The sequence below is a fragment of the Drosophila eugracilis genome, unplaced genomic scaffold (assembly GCF_018153835.1).
Source record: "Drosophila eugracilis isolate 14026-0451.02 unplaced genomic scaffold, ASM1815383v1 contig_90, whole genome shotgun sequence".
NCBI classification, from domain to species: domain Eukaryota; kingdom Metazoa; phylum Arthropoda; class Insecta; order Diptera; family Drosophilidae; genus Drosophila; species Drosophila eugracilis.
In genome coordinates, this window is record NW_024573812.1 from 8,838,879 (window position 1) to 8,858,731 (window position 19,853).

At 37.6% G+C, this 19,853-nt stretch overlaps 5 protein-coding genes across 5 annotated transcripts; all 5 read right to left on the reverse strand.

Moving 5' to 3' along the window:
• Nucleotides 1-1,131: 1,131 nt before the first annotated feature.
• LOC108112242 (probable 60S ribosomal protein L37-B) lies at nt 1,132-1,498 on the reverse strand. Its single transcript, XM_017222064.2, has one exon. It carries the CDS (start codon nt 1,454-1,456, stop codon nt 1,190-1,192), a length of 267 nt encoding a protein of 88 aa, XP_017077553.2. The 5' UTR covers nt 1,457-1,498; the 3' UTR covers nt 1,132-1,189.
• A 1,093-nt stretch (nt 1,499-2,591) lies between these two features.
• On the reverse strand, nt 2,592-3,090 carry LOC108112247. Its single transcript, XM_017222069.2, has 2 exons — nt 3,027-3,090; nt 2,592-2,971 (listed from the first exon to the last, which is right to left on the reverse strand). The coding sequence occupies exons 1-2, from the start codon at nt 3,035-3,037 to the stop codon at nt 2,728-2,730; spliced, it is 255 nt and encodes an 84-aa protein (XP_017077558.2). The 5' UTR covers nt 3,038-3,090; the 3' UTR covers nt 2,592-2,727.
• Nucleotides 3,091-4,090: 1,000 nt separating this feature from the next.
• On the reverse strand, nt 4,091-5,329 carry LOC108112143 (putative gustatory receptor 59c). The gene is made up of 2 exons (XM_017221891.2): nt 4,301-5,329; nt 4,091-4,249 (listed from the first exon to the last, which is right to left on the reverse strand). Exons 1-2 carry the CDS (start codon nt 5,327-5,329, stop codon nt 4,091-4,093), a joined length of 1,188 nt encoding a protein of 395 aa, XP_017077380.2.
• Nucleotides 5,330-14,183: 8,854 nt separating this feature from the next.
• On the reverse strand, nt 14,184-15,422 carry LOC108112145 (putative gustatory receptor 59d). Its single transcript, XM_017221892.2, has 2 exons — nt 14,403-15,422; nt 14,184-14,336 (listed from the first exon to the last, which is right to left on the reverse strand). Exons 1-2 carry the CDS (start codon nt 15,420-15,422, stop codon nt 14,184-14,186), a joined length of 1,173 nt encoding a protein of 390 aa, XP_017077381.2.
• A 3,199-nt stretch (nt 15,423-18,621) lies between these two features.
• LOC108112146 (putative gustatory receptor 59d) lies at nt 18,622-19,853 on the reverse strand. Its single transcript, XM_017221893.2, has 3 exons — nt 19,763-19,853; nt 18,834-19,471; nt 18,622-18,774 (listed from the first exon to the last, which is right to left on the reverse strand). The coding sequence occupies exons 1-3, from the start codon at nt 19,851-19,853 to the stop codon at nt 18,622-18,624; spliced, it is 882 nt and encodes a 293-aa protein (XP_017077382.2).

Consider the following 19,853-nt stretch of genomic DNA (forward strand, 5'->3'; position numbering starts at 1 on the left):
CCGCATATAAAATTTGTGCAGTTTATGGACCCGATACAGTTTCCATTTCAACCGCACAACAATGGAATCAACGTTTTCGTAGAGGTGGTCGAAGATGCGACACGCTTCGTGTTTTTTGCCAATAGGGAAGCGAGCTTCTATGAGAGGGGCATTATGAAGTTGGCATCTCGTTGGGAACGCATTATGTAACCAATTTTATACCGCAAGACTTTTTTGACAACCTAATATAAAACTATTAACTATTTTGTTAATGTAAACATAAATATATGTTATGTTATTTGAAACCTGAAATGGCCCATCACTAAGACTTTCTTATTTAACTTTTATACTTATTTTAAGGAAAGGCTCTCGCAATTTCTGCTGCTATATTTTCAGTTAAAATATGCTGAGAAATTTCCCTTTCGTCCTTAAGTCCTCCTGATCCCTTTGGCCCGTCAATCCACTCGAGCTGCTGCACTATGGATCTGCATTGCATTTCTGTCGCATTAATAAAATGCCATTTCCAGCGTGAAGGCAGACATCATTATTTTAAAAATTCAGTCGTTGCATAATAATGAATCCATATACTCGCGCATGCCATATGCCAAACAGTCGACTCTGATGGTCCAGGCCAAAAATTAATGAGTGGGCGTGAGCAATTGTTGCACGCCTTCGCCGTCTTGGCTGCTTAAGTTCGGCAAAGAGATAAATCAAGGGGAAACTTTTTCAACGGCAATCCTGGGGAATATTTAATGGCAAGATTCTGTGGCCAAAATCCACATGGCTACGGATTAGGCCAGGTCAGGATGAAATACCGTCCTGAGGCGTGAGCGGATTTTCGCCCCGAGCTTAATGTGCCATCGCATATAAAAAGGTGTTGCTTCGCCTGTCTCTTTCTTTTTATGTCCCTCTCTAAAACACAGATACACACACATGGAATAATGGTGCCAGGTGTGTGTGTACATTAAAGGCCATAAAAAATTCATAAAATGCATTTCTCGCAAGCCAAAATACCAAACACCCAACATGCAAAGTCCGCAAACAAAACATAAATTTTAAAACACGTGTGGACAATATAGAATAGCAGTCCTAAAGATCCCTACATGCCGGATTATAAACTAACCTCAAATCGTAATTAAAACACTTGAGAACTTTACGTTTATCATTCGGGGTTTTTATTAGGCGCTTCTAAGACCTTTTCCTGGATTTACTAGGACTTCTTCTTGGATGAACCTCCTTCACGCAAGCCATTGCGGAAACGGCGGCGCAACTTCTTAAGGTACCGCATCCTTCCAGTTCCCTGGGCCTTACGTCCCTTGGCCTTTCGGGACCAGTTAAAGGAACGACACTTGGCATCGGGATAGCCACATTGGGAGCACTTTGATTTCTGGAGGTGGAACGACGAAGTCCCACAACGGCGACAGATTGTATGGGTCTTATTATGGCGCTTGCCAAAGCTTGTTGTTCCCTTGGTCATCTCTGTAAGGTAGATTCCTCCAAAATTGGTAATAATTAATAGCTTCAGGACGTTTTGTTAGGAAAGGAATGACAAGCCAAAAGACAGATTTTAGAGATGACAGCTGTGGTTAAAAAACATTCGATGTTTATTTAAAAGTCTTATCGATGAAAGCTAAAAAGTTAATATGCATTTCGTTAATACTAAAGTATTTTACAGGGAAATCGATTAAATTATTTCAGAAATTATTTTTAGCGCTAACAAATACTTCTTTAGAACTCGCAATTTTCGAACTTTATCATTTTTTAAACACTTCTTATTGTTCAGATAAAAGCAGTGCACCGAAAAGCATTTTATAAAGTTAAAACTAACTTTGGCTGCTAATATTCAACATTTCCCTTTACATTTTTACCAATAAATGCCCATAAAAATGCTGAGAAATAGTCAAATCAAATGCCAAACTTCCGAATGATATTTAAGCAGAAAATGTCAAAACTTGAAGTTTGATTTTCCGTTTGCATTTACCATTGTTAACCTAATCTGCGGGAAACCGAAATGCCACTATCACGTGCGTGACATTTGCCAATTGCTGCGAAATTGCGCGCAAATTATATCAATCTCCCCGCGTAATCATTGAAAACTTATCAATTTTCCAGAAGCCAAACCGAGCCAGACGGAGTTCGCAATCGCAATCGCAATCGCAGGGACCTTGGAAAAATGAAAGAAAATCAAATATTTATGATATGTTTGAGCAACATTTTGCTGCCGCTGTTGCCTGGCGGCAAAAGTAAACTACAAATTTTTCCTTTTCGGCTGCATTTTTCGTTTGGCTTGGCGTTTGGATTTATGTGCGTGGCGTTTGAAAATTCAATTTAATTCTAATTTTTTTTTTCGTACCACCGCGGCTGGTGCTGTGGGATATCCTATGAATTTTTCAGGCACTCTTGCTGAGGCCTTCTCCAGTTTTCTCCTTTGCATATCGAGCAAGTTATGGTTCGGCGGGAATTGTGTTAGCTGTGGCGGGATTCAGATTTCTGTTAGCAGCCATAAAGTGTTCTTGCTGGGCTGCAGTTTTCTTGGGAGAAGACCAGGCCAAAGGCTTATTACAAACTTATATCTATCTGAACGCTACTGGTTAGAATGTATAATCTATCAATAAACTGATATATATCAGCTTGATTACCTTTATTAGATTTATTTCAAAATATTGAACTATTTGGAAAAGAAATTGAAAAATATAAATTAGTTCTCAAAAATCCCTCTGAAAAAGGAAACTTTCATCCACATGTTGGTCATCCACTTGACTTTGTGCCCTTGCAGTATAAATGACCAACTTCGTGCCACAGAGAGAGGTTCATAGCTCGCAGCTCAGCCTTGTACATCTCAGCGTCCCTTTGGAAAAGTGCGATCATCTGAATTTTCCTCACCTTTGCAATCACCTTCTGCATACAACTCAATTCCGTATTGATTGGGGCTACAACGGAATCGATTGGACTGCCCTTTCCGCCGCATTGGCAATCGAGTTTCGCCGCGAGTCTGGAAGGGAAAATGATGAAGTTTTTCAGCCTTTAATTGTATTTGCAGATCTTACATATGAGACATATTGGTTATGGATATTAAGATTATATATGTTAGAGTTATTTTGTTAGTGATAGTTTGTTCAATGCTAACTAGTTTGTAGTGTTTATCAGTATTAAAGATATTAAATTACAAGATATCAGCCGTCTTGTGTGAGTCATGAGTAACCTAATTACCTCTTTAATACGCAAAACAACATATATCACAGATATAAATAAAGTCTTTATTAATGATTAAGTACCTTATCAAAAGTAAATATTGAACTCATGTTCAGTGTGATTCCTTAACAATCGATAGACCCTATTGATGTTAAAATATGTTGCATTGTTAGCCCAAGCAAGCCGAGTCATTCCGCCGATCCAAGTGCCGGATTGTGTGTCCCGGGATAACGATGAGGAGGAGCCGTAGCCGTGGCTCAGTGGCAATGCATTATGCTAAAATGTCTCCGGTTCCATCCATTCGATTGTCTGCCTGTCTCTCTGTCGGTCTGTCCGTCCGGCAGTATGTCTGCTCCTCCGATTCCTATTCCGATTTCCATTCCGATTCTCCGGATGCTTCGGCTGCTCTGCCTGCTGCTGGCTGCTCCGGCAATGCAATGTCGTGGCCTGTTGTTGGATGTCGGTGCGGGATTAAATTGCGACTTATGCTAAGCGAACTGATGGCGAGGGGCAAATTGAATGGAAGCTCGTTTATATTGCTCGAATTGCGGCAAAGTATTGATGCTGTCGCTGGATTTGTCACTGTCGCCGGGAGTTTCCCCAGCTAACCGGCAAGAAGACAGGACCAAGTTTATAAATGCCTGGCAATTGGCAGTACAAAAGAATCCCGGCCAGGCAATTTCCATTACCAACTGGCACATTCCTCAGGCAGTGCATGAAACAGCCATTATCGGTTTTCTAGGGCCCAATTACACATGCCTCGGCAGTTTATTGATGATGGTCTGACCTCCTGCTTAGTTCGGACTGGAAAGGGTCATATTCAAAAAGACTTTTCCAATATGAACTTTACAGTTTCATTTTAAAGTAATACGTGCATTTATTGGAACTACTCATTCAAATATAAAAAGGGTTTTATAATTCAACTTCGATTAGGTTGCAGCTCCCACTGAACCAGCAAAATAGAATGAGTAATAATTGAGTTCAGCATGGCTATCAATCGACCACGTTCCATTTTAAAAAGTCCAAGGACATAGAATTCATAGGGGTCACGGGCGAACTGCAACTGGAAGTTCTCAAACTGTAAGGCAGAAATAATGTTACTAAGAATAACAAACTATGATCAACCTACTGTTGTCTCCAATCGTTTATCCAATTCTCGAGTAAATAAAGTGCGTTCTGCCAATATTCGGTTAACCTCTTCTTGCTGATCGAGAATATTAAATCCAATATTTATTGAAACCCAGTTGTCTGCATAGAAGAAAGCCGTTGATAATCCAATCAAAACCAATCCCCAATGCGAGGAACCAAATCCTGTTGTATTGTACAAAACCGAACAGAAGGTGAAGTAAATCGAGCCCATGGTAGAGAGATAGTAGACCAAGCTCATGCTAAAGCTTTGTATCTGGAAAATCTCCGACATTTTGTTGATTGTTTTATGCAAGGTTGAATGTCGTTCAGCTAAGTGGTCCAGTTTATCTGCCAAAGAGCAACATTTGACAGAGAAAACTCCTCCGCGACGATTGCGAATTGAGCAAATGGTTTCAGCCTCACGAACTAAGTGCCGCAGATCTCGATGTAGAATATTATAGAGGCCAAGAACTTGCAGTATAGCCAAATAATACTGAAACACTATCATGTTGAATATGGTGGTAAACACAGTCCACATAACGAGATTGATAGCCAGGTCGAAAGTAATTCTTTTCCGCTGAGCACTTATATCCAAAATCGTGTGCATGGAGTCCGATAGAACACAAACAACAAATTTCAAAAGTATGCTCTTGCGGTACTCGTGTACCACCTTTGGCTTTTCGCTAATCATTCGAATTAATTGATTCCACAATCTAATGATCCTGTAACGCTGAAACCATCTAGTAATCAGAGAGAGCAGCACAGCGAAGTTCCGAACCACCGTCATAAGCATGAAGAAGTACTCATGGAGATGCTTGGCGTTTGTAAAATTCGATTTCAAAGAGTTATCTTTGAGACTAATCAAGCACAGCATAGTTATTAGACTTATATTATGGACTGCTGCATATATCGTAACTCGTCGGGTGACAATGGCTTTCCCCGTTGGCCAATCCACTTCAAAGTTGAGTACTCCCACCAGAAGACCATAAAAATAAGCTAAGCGCAGAATCGGCTTCACAAACTCGACCATGGTTCACGACTGAATTGGAACACCCGTAAGCGCCGACTCAGTGATGAACACGTACGCAATTCAATCAATATGATTGGGGGCCAATGGGGAAAAGCTATTAGTCAATGATTGATTTCAATAGAAACTAGAAAAGACTATTATTTGCCCACTACTCACTTATTATCAAAAAGGGTAGCTGTACTGATATCTAGATTCATTGGACAGTAGTATCTAATGGGGCACTTATTATACTATAATTAATAATATTTTAATAGATATATTTATTATTGACTCATGTTAAGTCGATAAGAATGATAAAAAGACTTTATGACTTATTATTCGTGTGCTCAATCCACTTATTTTTACTTTCCATATTTTTTAATAAGAATAATAAGTAAAGAACTTTGATAAAGGGAATCCGTGAGTGAAAAGCCCACTAAGCCCGGAATATCTAATATCTCAATCTTACAAAACACGGTATGAACTATTCTATTTGCTGGAATTTTTTTTTGTTTAATTACACCCGTGACTCGGGGAGTAAAAGGGTCTAATGTATTCGTTAAAGAGCATGTGACAGGTAGAAGGAACTATAAGAGGCACAAAGTTCAAATTAATCATGAAGCTTCTTAAGCTTCTTGAGATATGAGGAAGCGCAAGTTTGTTTCGGATGGACGCCTACTCTTAGACTTATATGACCACCCACAAAGCGGGAAAAACGATATCATCCATAAAATAAATAAGTATGTTTCGTTTGATTACTTGTAAATACCTGTAGATTTTTCAACAATTTATTTTTAAAGACCTCACAAGGACATTGATGAATGTGCCATATATAGTTCTGGCATATGTAAGGATTTTCCTCGGTGTCAATATGTTTAAGAAATATTATTCTTTTAAAATTGGTTAACACAGTAACCTTATCTCCCAGGAGCGGAACTCGAATATAGCGTTTCTTCTTGTTGTCAGGTAGAAGGAAGTACCATTACCCCGCCAAGTCTACTATTAAGCTCACCAAGCTCGAAAGGCGGTTTTCGCTTTTTGAAGAAAGGCTGATAATTTGGTAACTATAAGTGATGGAAAGTTGGGTTAAGAGTGTGGTTTTTTATGATGCCCCCAATGCGAATTAGTCTTTTCCCATCTAGCCAAGCTCAGAGTTCACGCCAAAAGAACTCGGAAAACCAAAAATTAAAAATTTTGGGAACTATTACAGCTAGAAAGTTAGGCTTAGGAATACTTATTTTGGAAATGCCACTGCAACTCGACGTGAGTTTTCATCCGGCCCGGGCCACTCTAACGCCCACATGCCGCGGAAAACTGTGGCTTCCAAAATATTATAATGAATGTCTTCGTTTGACCTTGTATAACAAGTTTAATAACTATCGTTTACCAAAGATTTTGCAAATCGGAACATTATTTTGCCATTTATGAAGAAATTTAGCTGATAAGGCCTCACATGGTCAGTGAGTCAGCACCAGTTAGTAAACATGATTTTCTGACAAAAAGGAGGTGCTTTGGCAAAATGAATATTTTAAAATTGTGTAAAACAGTAAGCCTTAAGCTGTAGTTGCGTCACTCGACTATAGCGCTTCTTGTTGTTTTTTAATACAATAGATTCACTTCCCTTTAAATAAAAAAAACAATAAAGCCTTTGATAAACATTCATATTATTCGAGCATTTGGTTCTTTAAAAAAAAGTCTATTTGGTGTTGTGGTAATGTTACCATTAAGTTAAATACACTTTTTCATTGCGTTATCTTTACAAATTTAGAAGTATTCAATATCATATTGTATTAGTATTACAAGGTGAGCTAAAAAGACGTTAAGCAAGGAAAAGCATTCGGGTCGATCAATTTTAAATAAGCCCAGAAAACGCAGCTGTAGTGGATTTCGGGCGAGGTTCAGAGTGAAGGTGTCTATCTGAAAAAAAACTAGAAAGCATAAAATGAGTAAAATTGTTTTCGACTCACAACTGCCTCCAATCTTCGGTCCAAACTTCGATGAAATAGGGTCCGCTCACTTAGAATATCGACCGTCTCTTTGTGGGCGTCCAGCAGGTAAAATATACAACTTAAGTTTAGCCAACAATCAATGGAGTAGGCAACGATGAATGGAGGGAAAATCGCGACGGATGTCCAATCCGTTTTATTAAAGCTGAACAGCAAGTAGAAATTTGCAAGCATGTTTAAATAATAAATGATCACCATGCAAACGATCTGGACCTGGTAGGTTCCTAAAAGTCGATCGATGATCGCCTGCAAATCCGACTGGCATTGAGCTAATCGTTCCAAGCGATCGGCAAGATTGCAACATGAAGTTATAAATTCTTCACGTTGGACTGGATCCAGAGATAGGGTTTCTTCTACAATTGATCGCAAGTCCTTATTAAGGAGAATGTAGCGTCCACGAATAATCGCCATTGCATAAAAGTACTCTGTAATAATACCATTTATTATGGCCGTTAGGCTTAAGACGGCCCACATGCGTATAAAAAAGTTCACACTAATTTCTTCCCACATCATAACAAAGGTGATTATGCCTTGAAATGTTTCCGTAATTGAGATTATGATGCATTTGCTAACGATGCTTCTTTGGCAGTACTGTCCTATTTTTGGATTGTGTTGATAGAGGCGGCAGATTGAGTTAAACAAGCCAATAAATTTCCGGCGTTGAGTCCAGCGACTAACCAAAGCCAGGAAACAAAAAGTAATTCGGGAAATTGATATAACCAGATATATGTATTCGTGAAAACCATTTGCGTATTTCCAAGCAGCGGCCTTAGGAATAAACGTGACGAGATGGTAAGTAAGAGTGGTAAATAGGAGTAAGTGCGAGCAGGCCGCATATATTGTAGCCAGTTTGGTAACTTTCGTTCGACCCGTTTTCAAATCGATCTCGAAGTTTAAAATGCCAGTAAAACGGTCGTAAAAATATGAGGAGTAAAGACACCATTTCACTAGTCTAGCCATTGTGGGCTACTGAACCATAAAATGTGTCAGTTTGTTACTCAGCTCTCTGACTTCGATACTATGTCGCGTATGACTAATTGGCAGATATATCGTTTCATCTTGTATCTTCTTATTTATTGACTGTGTGATACATCAGTCTCTTAAACTAATTTCTATTACTTCAAAATGAAATTATTTTCTGATAAGGGCTTAAGGCGTTTGCTGTTATTAAAATTATTTTAAAACATTTTACAAATTTAAAAATATATATGATATCTGCCAATGACTCTGTCAAATGCAATTTAATATATTAATTCCCCAATTCCAGTTTGGCAATTAGTTTAGTTTTGAAGATTGTTGTCGATTATTTTGCCAATCGCCAATTTAGCGAGGTTTCGATCCTGGAAAATCGGTGTTCACGCTGTTTCCTAAAAATACTAAAAAACCAATTTTTTAGGGACATCAAAAACAATCTTTTTTTTAACAATATAAAGCTTTATATCTTAAGCTAAAACAAGCAATTGGCCTAGGCCAAGACAAATATTAATGAAAATATAATCTTCCTTAGAAATGGAATATGGAATTGAATAGGGCAAATAATGTAGATCGATTAATTCTAAAGAGCCCAAGAAATCGAAGCTCTAATGGATTCCGGGCCAGGTTCAGAGCGAAGCTATCGATCTAGAAATATATTTCTTAGCTTAAAAATATGATTATATCTATCCTTTTAGACTTACAAATGCCTCTAATCTAGCAATTTCACCATGTCTTCGTGGGCGTCTAGCAAGTTCAATATGTTTTAAGCGTTTAACATGAAATCAAGACAATGAACTATTATGAAGGCAATGTAGACCCCCCTTAATCATCATGGGCAGCTGAATATGATGTAAAAGCTTTCTACCAAATATAAATAGTTTGTGATAAGCAAGCAGACCACCTGACCTTTAAAAGCTTTTGTAAATCGTTCAATAAGTGCTTGTAAATCCGACTGGGATTGAGCTAATTTTCCCAAACGGTCGGCAAGGTTGCAACATGATGTTATGAATACTCCACGTCCATTTGGATTCAGGGACATTGTTTCAGCCATAATCGCTTTCAAATCTTTATTAAGGAGGATGTAGCGCGCTCACATTGATAATGGATGTCTGACTTAGGATTGCCCACATGCCCAAAGCCTGCATAATATTAAAATGTTTTCTTCCCTTTAGCAAAGCTGAAAATATATTAATGTCAGAGTTCAGTGGGTAACACTGACTCTGACTCTGACATGTGTGAATTATTTGTAAATGTGATATCTAGAATCACCTTATTTATTGTCACCCACTGGGCCCCCATGACATTATTTGTACTAAGATGGGTCTTCTGCAGTTTTACTACTAATTGAGTTAAAAGGAACTTTTTAATATTTATTTTATTAAGCGATTCTAATATAAAGCTCCGGGTGAAGCTGAAGATAATAAAAACAAATTTATCCAACTAAACAAAGAATTTATTACCATCGATTGTTAAGTTAATTTGTTGTAATTTGAGCTATTTAATTGAGCTAAGTACCAATACAGTTTGGGAGTCAGCTCATTTTTAAGGCAAGCCTCCAATTTAGCGAGGATCCGATCCTGTTGAATCGGCATTCGGGGTATTCCTCAAAAATACTAAAATTACTCTTTTTAAATATATTTTTAAATATATTAAATTATTATTTTTTTTAAATATATTAAGTTGTTGAGCTTGTCTGATCTCTTTTCTATGAGCTCAATTTCTGTTTAATTTTCTTAAGGACTTAGAAGTATCAGAATTCTTCGGATTAACTTTATAAGTGTAGTGTTTCCACTATTTATAATTAATAGGCAACGATGAATGGAGGGAAAATCACGTCGGATGTCAAATCCAAAGCCCAAACCATGCTTATTTCACGCAATGCTCATCTGTATTTAATTTTTCACTATTCAGGGCACCTGCTGCAACTGACTTCAATTCTTGGTGGATATACTACAAATTCTCCTACACAACTGAACGATGCTGCTTCCAAGTTAAAGGTTGGCAAAAAGAATCTTATGTACAACAGGACGAAACTACTATCCTCATCTGGATCACCCTCAGCTGCAATCAGCAAGGCAAGTTCCAGCAGATTGGTTGGTATGGGCTATTGATTAATTAAAAGTCTCCTACCTGCTCCCTTCCATGGACTTTTAGGATCTTATCTGGAAGATCGAGAGCTTAAGGTCAAAGTTAGAGATATATTCTCGAATAACTATCGAATGAGACCAGGCGTTCCTCAGAAGTTCCACTCTATTCGTTGTATACTTCTGGTATACCCAGCCCTAACGGTCAACATATGTTAGACCCCTTAAAAGCACATATTGCGACCTATGCGAATGACATTGCAGTCATGTTCAACTCCAGCTGTTAAAGAAAAGCAGCGAATGGACTACAGGAGTATCTTGTCACTATTGCAGCTTGGTGGAACCTGAAGATCAATCCGTTGAATACAACGAACACCTGTTTTACACTGAAAACGCCAATAATCAATACTCCTCTAATCCTAGAGCTAGAGGGAGTTAATCTAGAGCAGCAGTGGCAAGCGAAATATCTTGGCATTACCCTGGACAAACGCCTTAACTTTCATTCCACATCTCAAGAACACCGTTAATGCAATCTGGGGATCCAGCAAGTATGCTGGCTTGTAAATAGAAGGAGCAAGTTACCACTTAGATGCAAATTAGATTTGGGGGATTGCAGATAAATCCAATTACCAAAGGATTCAGGTGTTGCAACATCGAACCGAATCGAAGAATCATGACAAACTGTCCCTGGTAAGTGCGTGGCACCTTCATAGAGATTTGAAGTTGTTCAATGTGGAAGAGCAGATTGTAAGACACACAAGCAGATACAGTGACAGACTGGAAAAACATCGCTGCCTACTTGCTGGAAATATACTTCCAGCTAGACCACCGAGGCGTCTGAAACGGCAATGTTTTTCCACAACAATTAGGAGTCAATGAGGCTGCCATTTTCACATTTGTAAACCTTTTTAGGTAACTTAGGTTTCGTTTAGTTTTCCATTTGTGTTTAATGTGATGTAAACGTATTTTGAACACGTACTGATTCTTCACCTAACAAATGATTATGAATATAAAAAGAAAAATAAATAAAAAGAGAAACAAAAAACTTCACATTTATGTTTTATTTTCATCTGTTATTAACAATGTAAATTACAGCTTTATATCTTAGGCTTGAACAAGCAATCGGTCCTTCGAGGCCAAGACAAATATTAATGAAAAGATAATCTTTTGTTTTTGTATGCTTCAATATCATATTGAATGAGGATTATTGTGTGGGGCAATAGGTAGTTGCAGCTCGATAAATTTTAAAAAGTCTAAGAAATAGAAGCTCTAATGGGTTCCTGGCCAAGTTCAGAGAAAAGCTATCGGTCTGAAAATATATTTCATAACTTAGAAATGTATTTTATTTTTATCTTTTAAAACATACAAATGCCTACTGATCCAGGCACGGTCGAAAAATAGTCCGCTGAGCTAGCAATGTCACCATGTCTTCGTGGGCATCTATCTAGCAGGTTCAATATGTTGTAAGCGTTTAACATGAAATCGGGGCAATGGACCATTACGAAAGCAACATGGACCCCCATAATTATCTTGGGAAAATTATTTGTTATGGCCTCATATTTATAATAGATGAATATTAAGTAAAAGCTTCCTTCCAAGGATAAATTGTAAGTTACAATCAAGCACACCACTTCACCTTGGTAGGTTTTTGTGAATCATTCAATTAGAGCTTGTAAATCGGCAACGTTGCAACATGTTGTTATAAATACTCCACGTCGATTGGGATTCAGGGATAGTGCTTTAGCTATAATCATTTCCAAATCCTTGTTATGGAGGATGAAGTACGCCATTCTAACAAAATACTGTATTTACGACGATTCTGTAGAACTGCCAAAATTGACGTTACAGTTTGAGAGTCAGAATATTTTCGAATATAGTTAGTACTGTTAAATACAATTGTGTATTTTTCTAGCCACCAATTTAGCGAAGATCCGATCCTCTTAAATCGGTATTTATGGCATTTCCTACAAATACCAAAACAGTTTTTTAATGCAACGTTTGCATTAGGGTTTCTAGAAGAAAGGTGTATTCTTTAAAAAATTTAAAATTAAATTAATTAAAAATTAAAAGAAAAAAGTCATAAAGAAAGTATCAAGAAAATGTTATTTGAAAAGTTCGACAAATTTATTGAAATTAATAAAAACGTCTTAACTGCAATTTTAAATAATTTAAAAGAAACAAATGGAAAACAGGACTAACCATTTTTGTTTATTTTAAAATATTGCAGGTTACAATCTTAAATATTGAAACTAAACCAAAAAAAGGATTACATAAATTGACCAATAATGTCAAGTTTCAAACTTATAACTATATTATATTTTGAATTTTTATGCTCCTTTAAAATTTTTCAATATCATATTGAATTAGGGTTATTGTGTGGGCCAATAGAGAGTTGAACAGGGCAAATAATCCAAATCGATTAATTTTAAAAAGGCCAAGATATCGAAGCTCTAATGGATTCCGGGCCAAGCTTAGAGCGAAGCTATCGATCTGAAACAATATTTATTAGCTTAAAAAGTTTATGCACATATTCCTCGTTTCACTTACAACTTCCTCTAGTCTCGGATCCAAGCATGGTCGAAAAGTAGTCCGCTGAGCTAGCGTTTTGACCAAGTCTTCATGGGCATCCAGCAGGTGAAATATATTGTAAGCGCTTATCAAAAAATTGAGGCATTCAAATATTATGAAGGCAATATAAACCGGGGCGAGGACCTGGATGTAATTGCCTGCTAGAATTGTACATTTACTTAAGATGAATAATAGGTAAAAACGTCCCAGAAAGCTTAAATAGAAATTGATAATCAAACAGACCACTTGGCCTTGATCGGTTCTTGTAAATCTTTCAATAAGTGCTTGTAAATCCGACTGGGATTGAGCTAATTTTTCCAAACGGTCGGCAAGGTTGCAACATGATGTTATAAATACTCCACGTCGTTTGGGATTTAGCGACAATGTTTCAGCCATAATCCCTTTCAAATCTTTATTAAGAAGGATGTAGCGCGCTCTCAAGCTTGCAAAGGCAATGAAATAATGCATAATAATGACATTTACTATGGCTATCTGGCTGAGGATTGCACACATGTCCAGGGATAATATAATATGTTTTCCTGCCGAATACAGAACTAAGATGATATGTAGAATCTGGGATATTGTCATACAGAAGAATTTGCTGACAATGCTTCTGCGGCAGTAGGGAATTATATCTGGAGTGTAAAAGCACATAAAGGAGTTGATCAGCCGCATAAATGACTTACGTCTAGTCCACCGACTGACCAAAGTCAGAAAAACGCAAGTGGTTTGAAGCACTGACATAACCACAAACACATAGTCCTGAAGACTATTCGTGTTTTTCCATACACTGGGCGAAAAGTTGAAGTGTCTGAAATGGTAGGCCAGTAGAATAAATACTCCTAAATTAAGGCAAGCTGCACTTATTGTAGCCCTTTTGGTAACTGTCGTTCGACCCTTTTTAAAATCGATCTCGTAGTTTATCACGCCAGTTGCACGTCCGTAAAAATATAAGATGGACAGACACCATTTTGCTAGATCCACCATTTTGCTCTACTAAAAATATATTAAAGTCAGGGTTCAATGGGAAACTAATTCGCTGACTCTGAAACTCGGACACTCCTTGTGAATTATTACTTCCGGATAAATATGGTATCTGGCATCACCTTATTTATTGCCTCTGCGACCCTCATGACATTCTGTGTAGTGAAATGCATGCTTCTACAGAGTTACTCCTCATTGAGTTAAAAGTAGTTTTTAATTTTGATTTTATTAGGAGATAATTCCATTCAATTTAGGTATTTAGGTATGTTCTATATCATATTGAATTAGAAGTAAGGAATGTGTTAGCAAAGAGTTTCCCAAAGCAAATGACGACACCCGATCGATTTCGAATAGGCCATAGAATTGCAGCTTTAGAGGATTTCTCGCCAAGTTCAAGTTAAAGTTGTCGAACTGGAAAAAGGATTTTATAATAAAATGGAGGATAGTTTCTATGATCTCCCATTCATTACAACTTACAGCGCTTTCAAGTGTACTATCCAAGCCTGGCTGAAAGAGAGTCCATTTACTCACTAATTTGACCATGTTATTGTGTGTGTCCAGAAGGTAAAACACGTTAAAACAGTTTAGCCAGCAATCGAGATAGTAAAAGAGGAAGTAGGCTGCGCTTGAAACTGTAATGAGCATTGGCCAATTATCCGTTGATCCTCCATACTTGTGCAAGCTAAACAATAGGTAAACGCTTCCCACCGCGTTTAGATAGTAACTGATGGACATGCAGACGACTTCTCCTTGGTAGGCTTTCGACAACTGTTCGATGAGCTCTTGTAGGTCAGATTGACTCCGGGCGATCCTCTCCAGGCGATCGGCGAGAAGGCAACTTTTGCTACCAAAAAGTCCACTCCCGTTGGGAACCAGCGCTTGGGTTTCGGCAATAATTGCTTGAAGATCCTTATTTATCAGGATATATCGCCCTCGAATAATTGCCATGGCTATGAAAAACTGCGTAATGATCACGTTCATAATGGCCGTTAGGCACGATATGGCCCAAATGCGTAAGCCCAAAAAAAGTGTTAACCGATTTCCCATAAGAGCAAGGATAACAATGAGCTGTAACGTCTCCACCATCGTGACACACAAGCATTTGCTAACAATACTTCTATGACAGTACTTGATTATATCTGGATTATGCTGAAAAAGACGGTGGAATGAGTTGAAGATCCGAATAAATGTCCTACGTTGAGACCACCGACTGAGCAAAGCCAGGAGAACACAAACTATCCGAAAACTGGCTATGACCATGAAAACGTATTCGTGTAGATAATTAGCACTTTTCCAAGTATTACTCATAACATTTCTAGTCATTGAGTGGTAAATAAGTAAGACGAACATAACTGAATGCAAGCCAGCTGCCCATATTGTAGCTCTCCTAGTGACCTCCGGTCGACCCGTTCGTAAATCAATCTCAAAGTTCAGTACACCGGTGACACGTCCGTAAAAATACGACATTTTCAGACACCATTTCGCTATTCTGTCCATTGTGGATAACTGAAATAAAGCTAGTGTGATTGCCTGGTTCTAGTTTCCCTTATTTTGATATCTGGAAGTAATTTGCTTGGGTTTTGTTTGATAACGTTTCATCAGATCTAGGTAATGTAATAACTCTATAAAATCGATGGGTGCCCCAGTATTTCTATACTATGGTTAATTCAGGATGAATAGTAGTTGAGGTGAATCAGTCGAGTAATCAGCAGATGTGGGGAATCGAATTAATAATAAAAATAAATATTTTCCCAATATAGACTAGATTTGTTTTTGGGGTTTCTTGATTTTTAAAGTGCATGCATTAAGGTAATTTCAGGAACTCTTATTTTATAGTTTAAACTTCTGTAATCATCGGATAGCATAAGTTAAAACATTCTTCTTTGATGTGTTAAAATTTTAAAAATAAAATTGAGTGTGCCAATATTGGCCGCAGCATATGATGCGTTGCAATCGACTCCGAATAATCGCAAGAAAGTAAGTTTAAATGGATTTCGGGCCAGGCTGAGGACGAAGCTGTCAAACTGCAGTTGTGTTCATTTTAATATAAAATCTCTATAGATTTTATACTACTTTCAAAAGCTCCCAATCTGTGATCTAATCCTGGCCGATAGATACAGCAATGGGAACATTTTATCATGGCTATCAATAAGGTAAAAACTCAAACTGAAACTGAAACTGAAATTGAGCCAGCAGTCGAGGTAATAAAAGGGTAAGTATGTTAAGACACTAATAATAGTTATTTGGGCCAATCCACTCTGAACGGTTGTTATTTCTTTATATTGAAAATAAAGTAAAAATTTCCAATTAAATTGAAATAGAGAATGATGATCAATGATCAATAAAGATGATCCGAACTCTGTAGGCTTTCGATAACGCTTTAGTGCGTGCTTGTAAATGCAATTGGGTTCGAGCTTTTCCTTCAATAGTAACATTTGGTTGGGATTTAATGATTGACACGGTTGCGAAATACTGGTTGATGATAAGTGTAAGCAGTGTTACATCCTGATTGCTCACATAGAGAAGGTACATCGAGTTATTTAACCTCATAAAGGTGAAGCATTGAGACTATCGACTAGCCAAGAAGATGAAAACAAATGCTACCAGAACGACCGACATAATAATAAATATATGTGGGATATGGGTATATTAAGGTATTAAGCTGCCTATTAAATTTCATATGGGGACACACTGTTCGGAATTCCACAAGCTCGTAGCTTTTTTCCATTAGCCAAAACGCCATATAGAACTGTCTCTTTTCATCAAAGAATGTCTACACCCATCACCCTCTTCCTAATAGAAATTGCGCCTTACTAATTTAAGTTGAAGTCAGTCGATTGCGAATATTGAAGAGAGCAAGTGTCATCCATAGAATGAAGTCATGAAGTTTAATACAAAACCTTTGTTTCTTTAATTTACCTTTATATATATCCGAAATAAACATTATCAATTTGTACTACCCTACATATAGTTTGAAGAGAGTTGGTTCTTATCCATATCTTTTTAGCTAATGAATTTGAATTCATCTGATACCAGACTAAAATGAACAGAAGAAGGCCGTTTGGTAATACTTTACATACCTTTAAAGGTAACAAGAATGACAGCTAGAAACTATTAATTTTCCCTAAGTTCCAAATTTTAGCTAAATTCAAAGACTTTGTGGCTTAAGAAATAATATAAAGCTTTCAGAATATACATTTATAGATGGGATTTATAAATTTCTGTTGTGAGTTTTTCATTATTGTATTTCTTTCATTTTAATAATGTTCAACATCATATTGAATTAACAGAATTGAGTGAGACAGTATGGAATTAACCACGACAAATGTTGCTGCGCGATCAATTCTAAATAAGCCGAAGAAGGATAGCTTTAAAGGATTGCGGGCTATGTTAAGGATGAAGGCGTCAAACTGCAAATGAAATTACTTTAAAAATGTTCTTAATGATTTCATTATTGACAACTTACAACTGCTTCCAATCTGTGGTCTAGTCCTGGAGGGAAAAGCGTCCGCTGATTCAGCAGTTGGACCGTTTTCTCATGACTGTTGATGAGGTAAAAAATGTTAAACAAGTTCAGCCAGCAGTCGACGTAAAAAAATGTTAGGTAAGTTGCGGCTCCAACTATTATAACTAAAGGAGAGTCCAAAGTCAAAAAGGTGTACTTTTGTATGCCGAACATTAGGTAAAAATTTCCAATTAAATTGAAATAGTACGTGATGATCAAGCAGACGATCTCAACTTGGTAGCCTTTAGATAGACAGTCAGTAAGGGCTTGTAAATGAGTTTGGGTTCGAAAAAGTTCTTCCAATTTATCAGCCAGATAGCAACATTTAGTTGCATACACTCCACTTCGGCTGGGCCTCAGTGATTGAGTTTCGGCCATAACCGATCGGAGGTCCATATTCAAAAGGTTGTAGCGTCCTCTTATTATGGCCAATGCTGCGAAATACTGACTGACCATAAAATTTATTATAGCAGTGAAGTTTGAAATGGCAAAATGGCTTAAAGCCAGCCATAAAGTTAATCGTTTTGAAGTGAGCATTAGAAGCATTATACACTGCAATGTGTTGCTCACTAAGACGCACAAGCACTTGCTAACGATACTTCTTCGGCAAAGTCGTATTACATTTGGATTGCTTCGATATAGGCCGTAGATTGAGTTAAACAGACTCATAAATGTGCGGCGTTGAGACCAACGATTGGCCAAAGATATAAAAACACATGTAATACGAACGAACGACATGGTTATAAAAATTGTATCTTGCAGAGAGTTAGTCTTTATCCATATTTTGATTAGAAAAGGTACGGTTTTCACCTGTAAGCCCATAAGAAAAAACAGAAATATGTGGAAAACGGCCGCAGATATTGTAGCTCGATTGGTTACACGAGTTTGACCAGTCTTAAAATCGATTTCGAAGTTCAGAACTCCCGAGTAACGTCCGAAATAATATGATATGAAAAGACACCATTTTACCAGGTCAACCATTGCGGTATTACTGAAATTCATTTTAAAATACGCCTTCCATAATATCCTGATATATGAAAGGAGATTCGATTTTTATCAGTAATGTCCTTGAAAGTTATCGCATCAGCAAATATAATTACTTACAGGCAGCACTAACTTATATATTATCCATTTCATTCTCCCTCAATGATACTTCAACTTAAAGTCACGCTATTTAATGACAATTTTTATTTAGTAATTTTGCACATCATACTGAATAAGGAATATGGAGTTGGCAATCATAGAGTTGCACCAAGAGAAGCAGGTTGTACGATCAGCTTCGAAAAATCCAAAAAAGCGAAGCCTAAATGGATTGCGCGCCAGGTTGAGTTCGAAACTTTCAAACTGGAATTAAGTTAAAATTAAAAAGAATTTCATTATTTAGTTTGGTTAACAGTACTCACTGCTGTCAACAAACGCTTGTCCAAGCCTGGAAAAAGCAGAGTTCGCTGTTCCATCAGATTTACCATTTCACGATGGACATCCAAAAGATGGAACAAGTTGTATGCAGTTAACCAGATATCGAGGTAGAAAAATATGAAGTACGCTGCTGCTAAATACTTTGCTACCTGAGGCCAATCCTCAATCATGTTCTTGTACTTCCCAACGCTGAACATGATGTAGATGCTTCCGATTGAGTTTAAGTAGAAAGTGAGGGCCATGCAAAGAAGCTGCACCTCGTAGGTCTTTGAAAGGCGATCTGTTAGTTCCTGTAGTTCCGATTGTGTTTTAGCAATCTCGTCCAAACGATCAGCCAGAAAGCAACATTTAGTCACAAAAACTCCACGTCGGCTGGGAACCAGCGACTTAGCTTTGTATAATATCGATTCCAACTCCTTATTCAAGGTCATATAGCAGCCACGTATATGTGCAATTGCTATATAATATTGGGTAATGATCACATTGACAATGCCTGTCAGGGCTAGCACTGACCACATGCCCAGAGCCATGCGTATTGTTAGGTATTTTCGGACGAGTATAAATGCCATTGAAATCTGCACCATCTCCGTTGCTGTGGCGCACAGATACTTGCTTACAATCCCTATACGACAGTATTGAATATTCTTTGGATTGTTGAGAAAAAGACGCCGAAACGAGTTGAACAATCGCATAAATCGTTTACGCATAAGCCACCGACTTATTAAGGCCAATGCCACACAAAGGACCCGAAACACTGACATAATCATAAATACATTTTCATGTAGCAAATTGACCTTGGCCCATATTCTAGTCATATCCCGCGTTTCATACATATGATATACCAAAAAGATGAATACAAATACTTGGATACAGGCTGCATAAATGGTGGCCCATTTGGTTGTACGAGTTTTACCCGTTTTCAGATCGATCTCAAAGTTCAGTACTCCCGAAATACGTCCGTAAATGTACGAGATGTACAGACACCATTTGACCAAGTCAGCCAT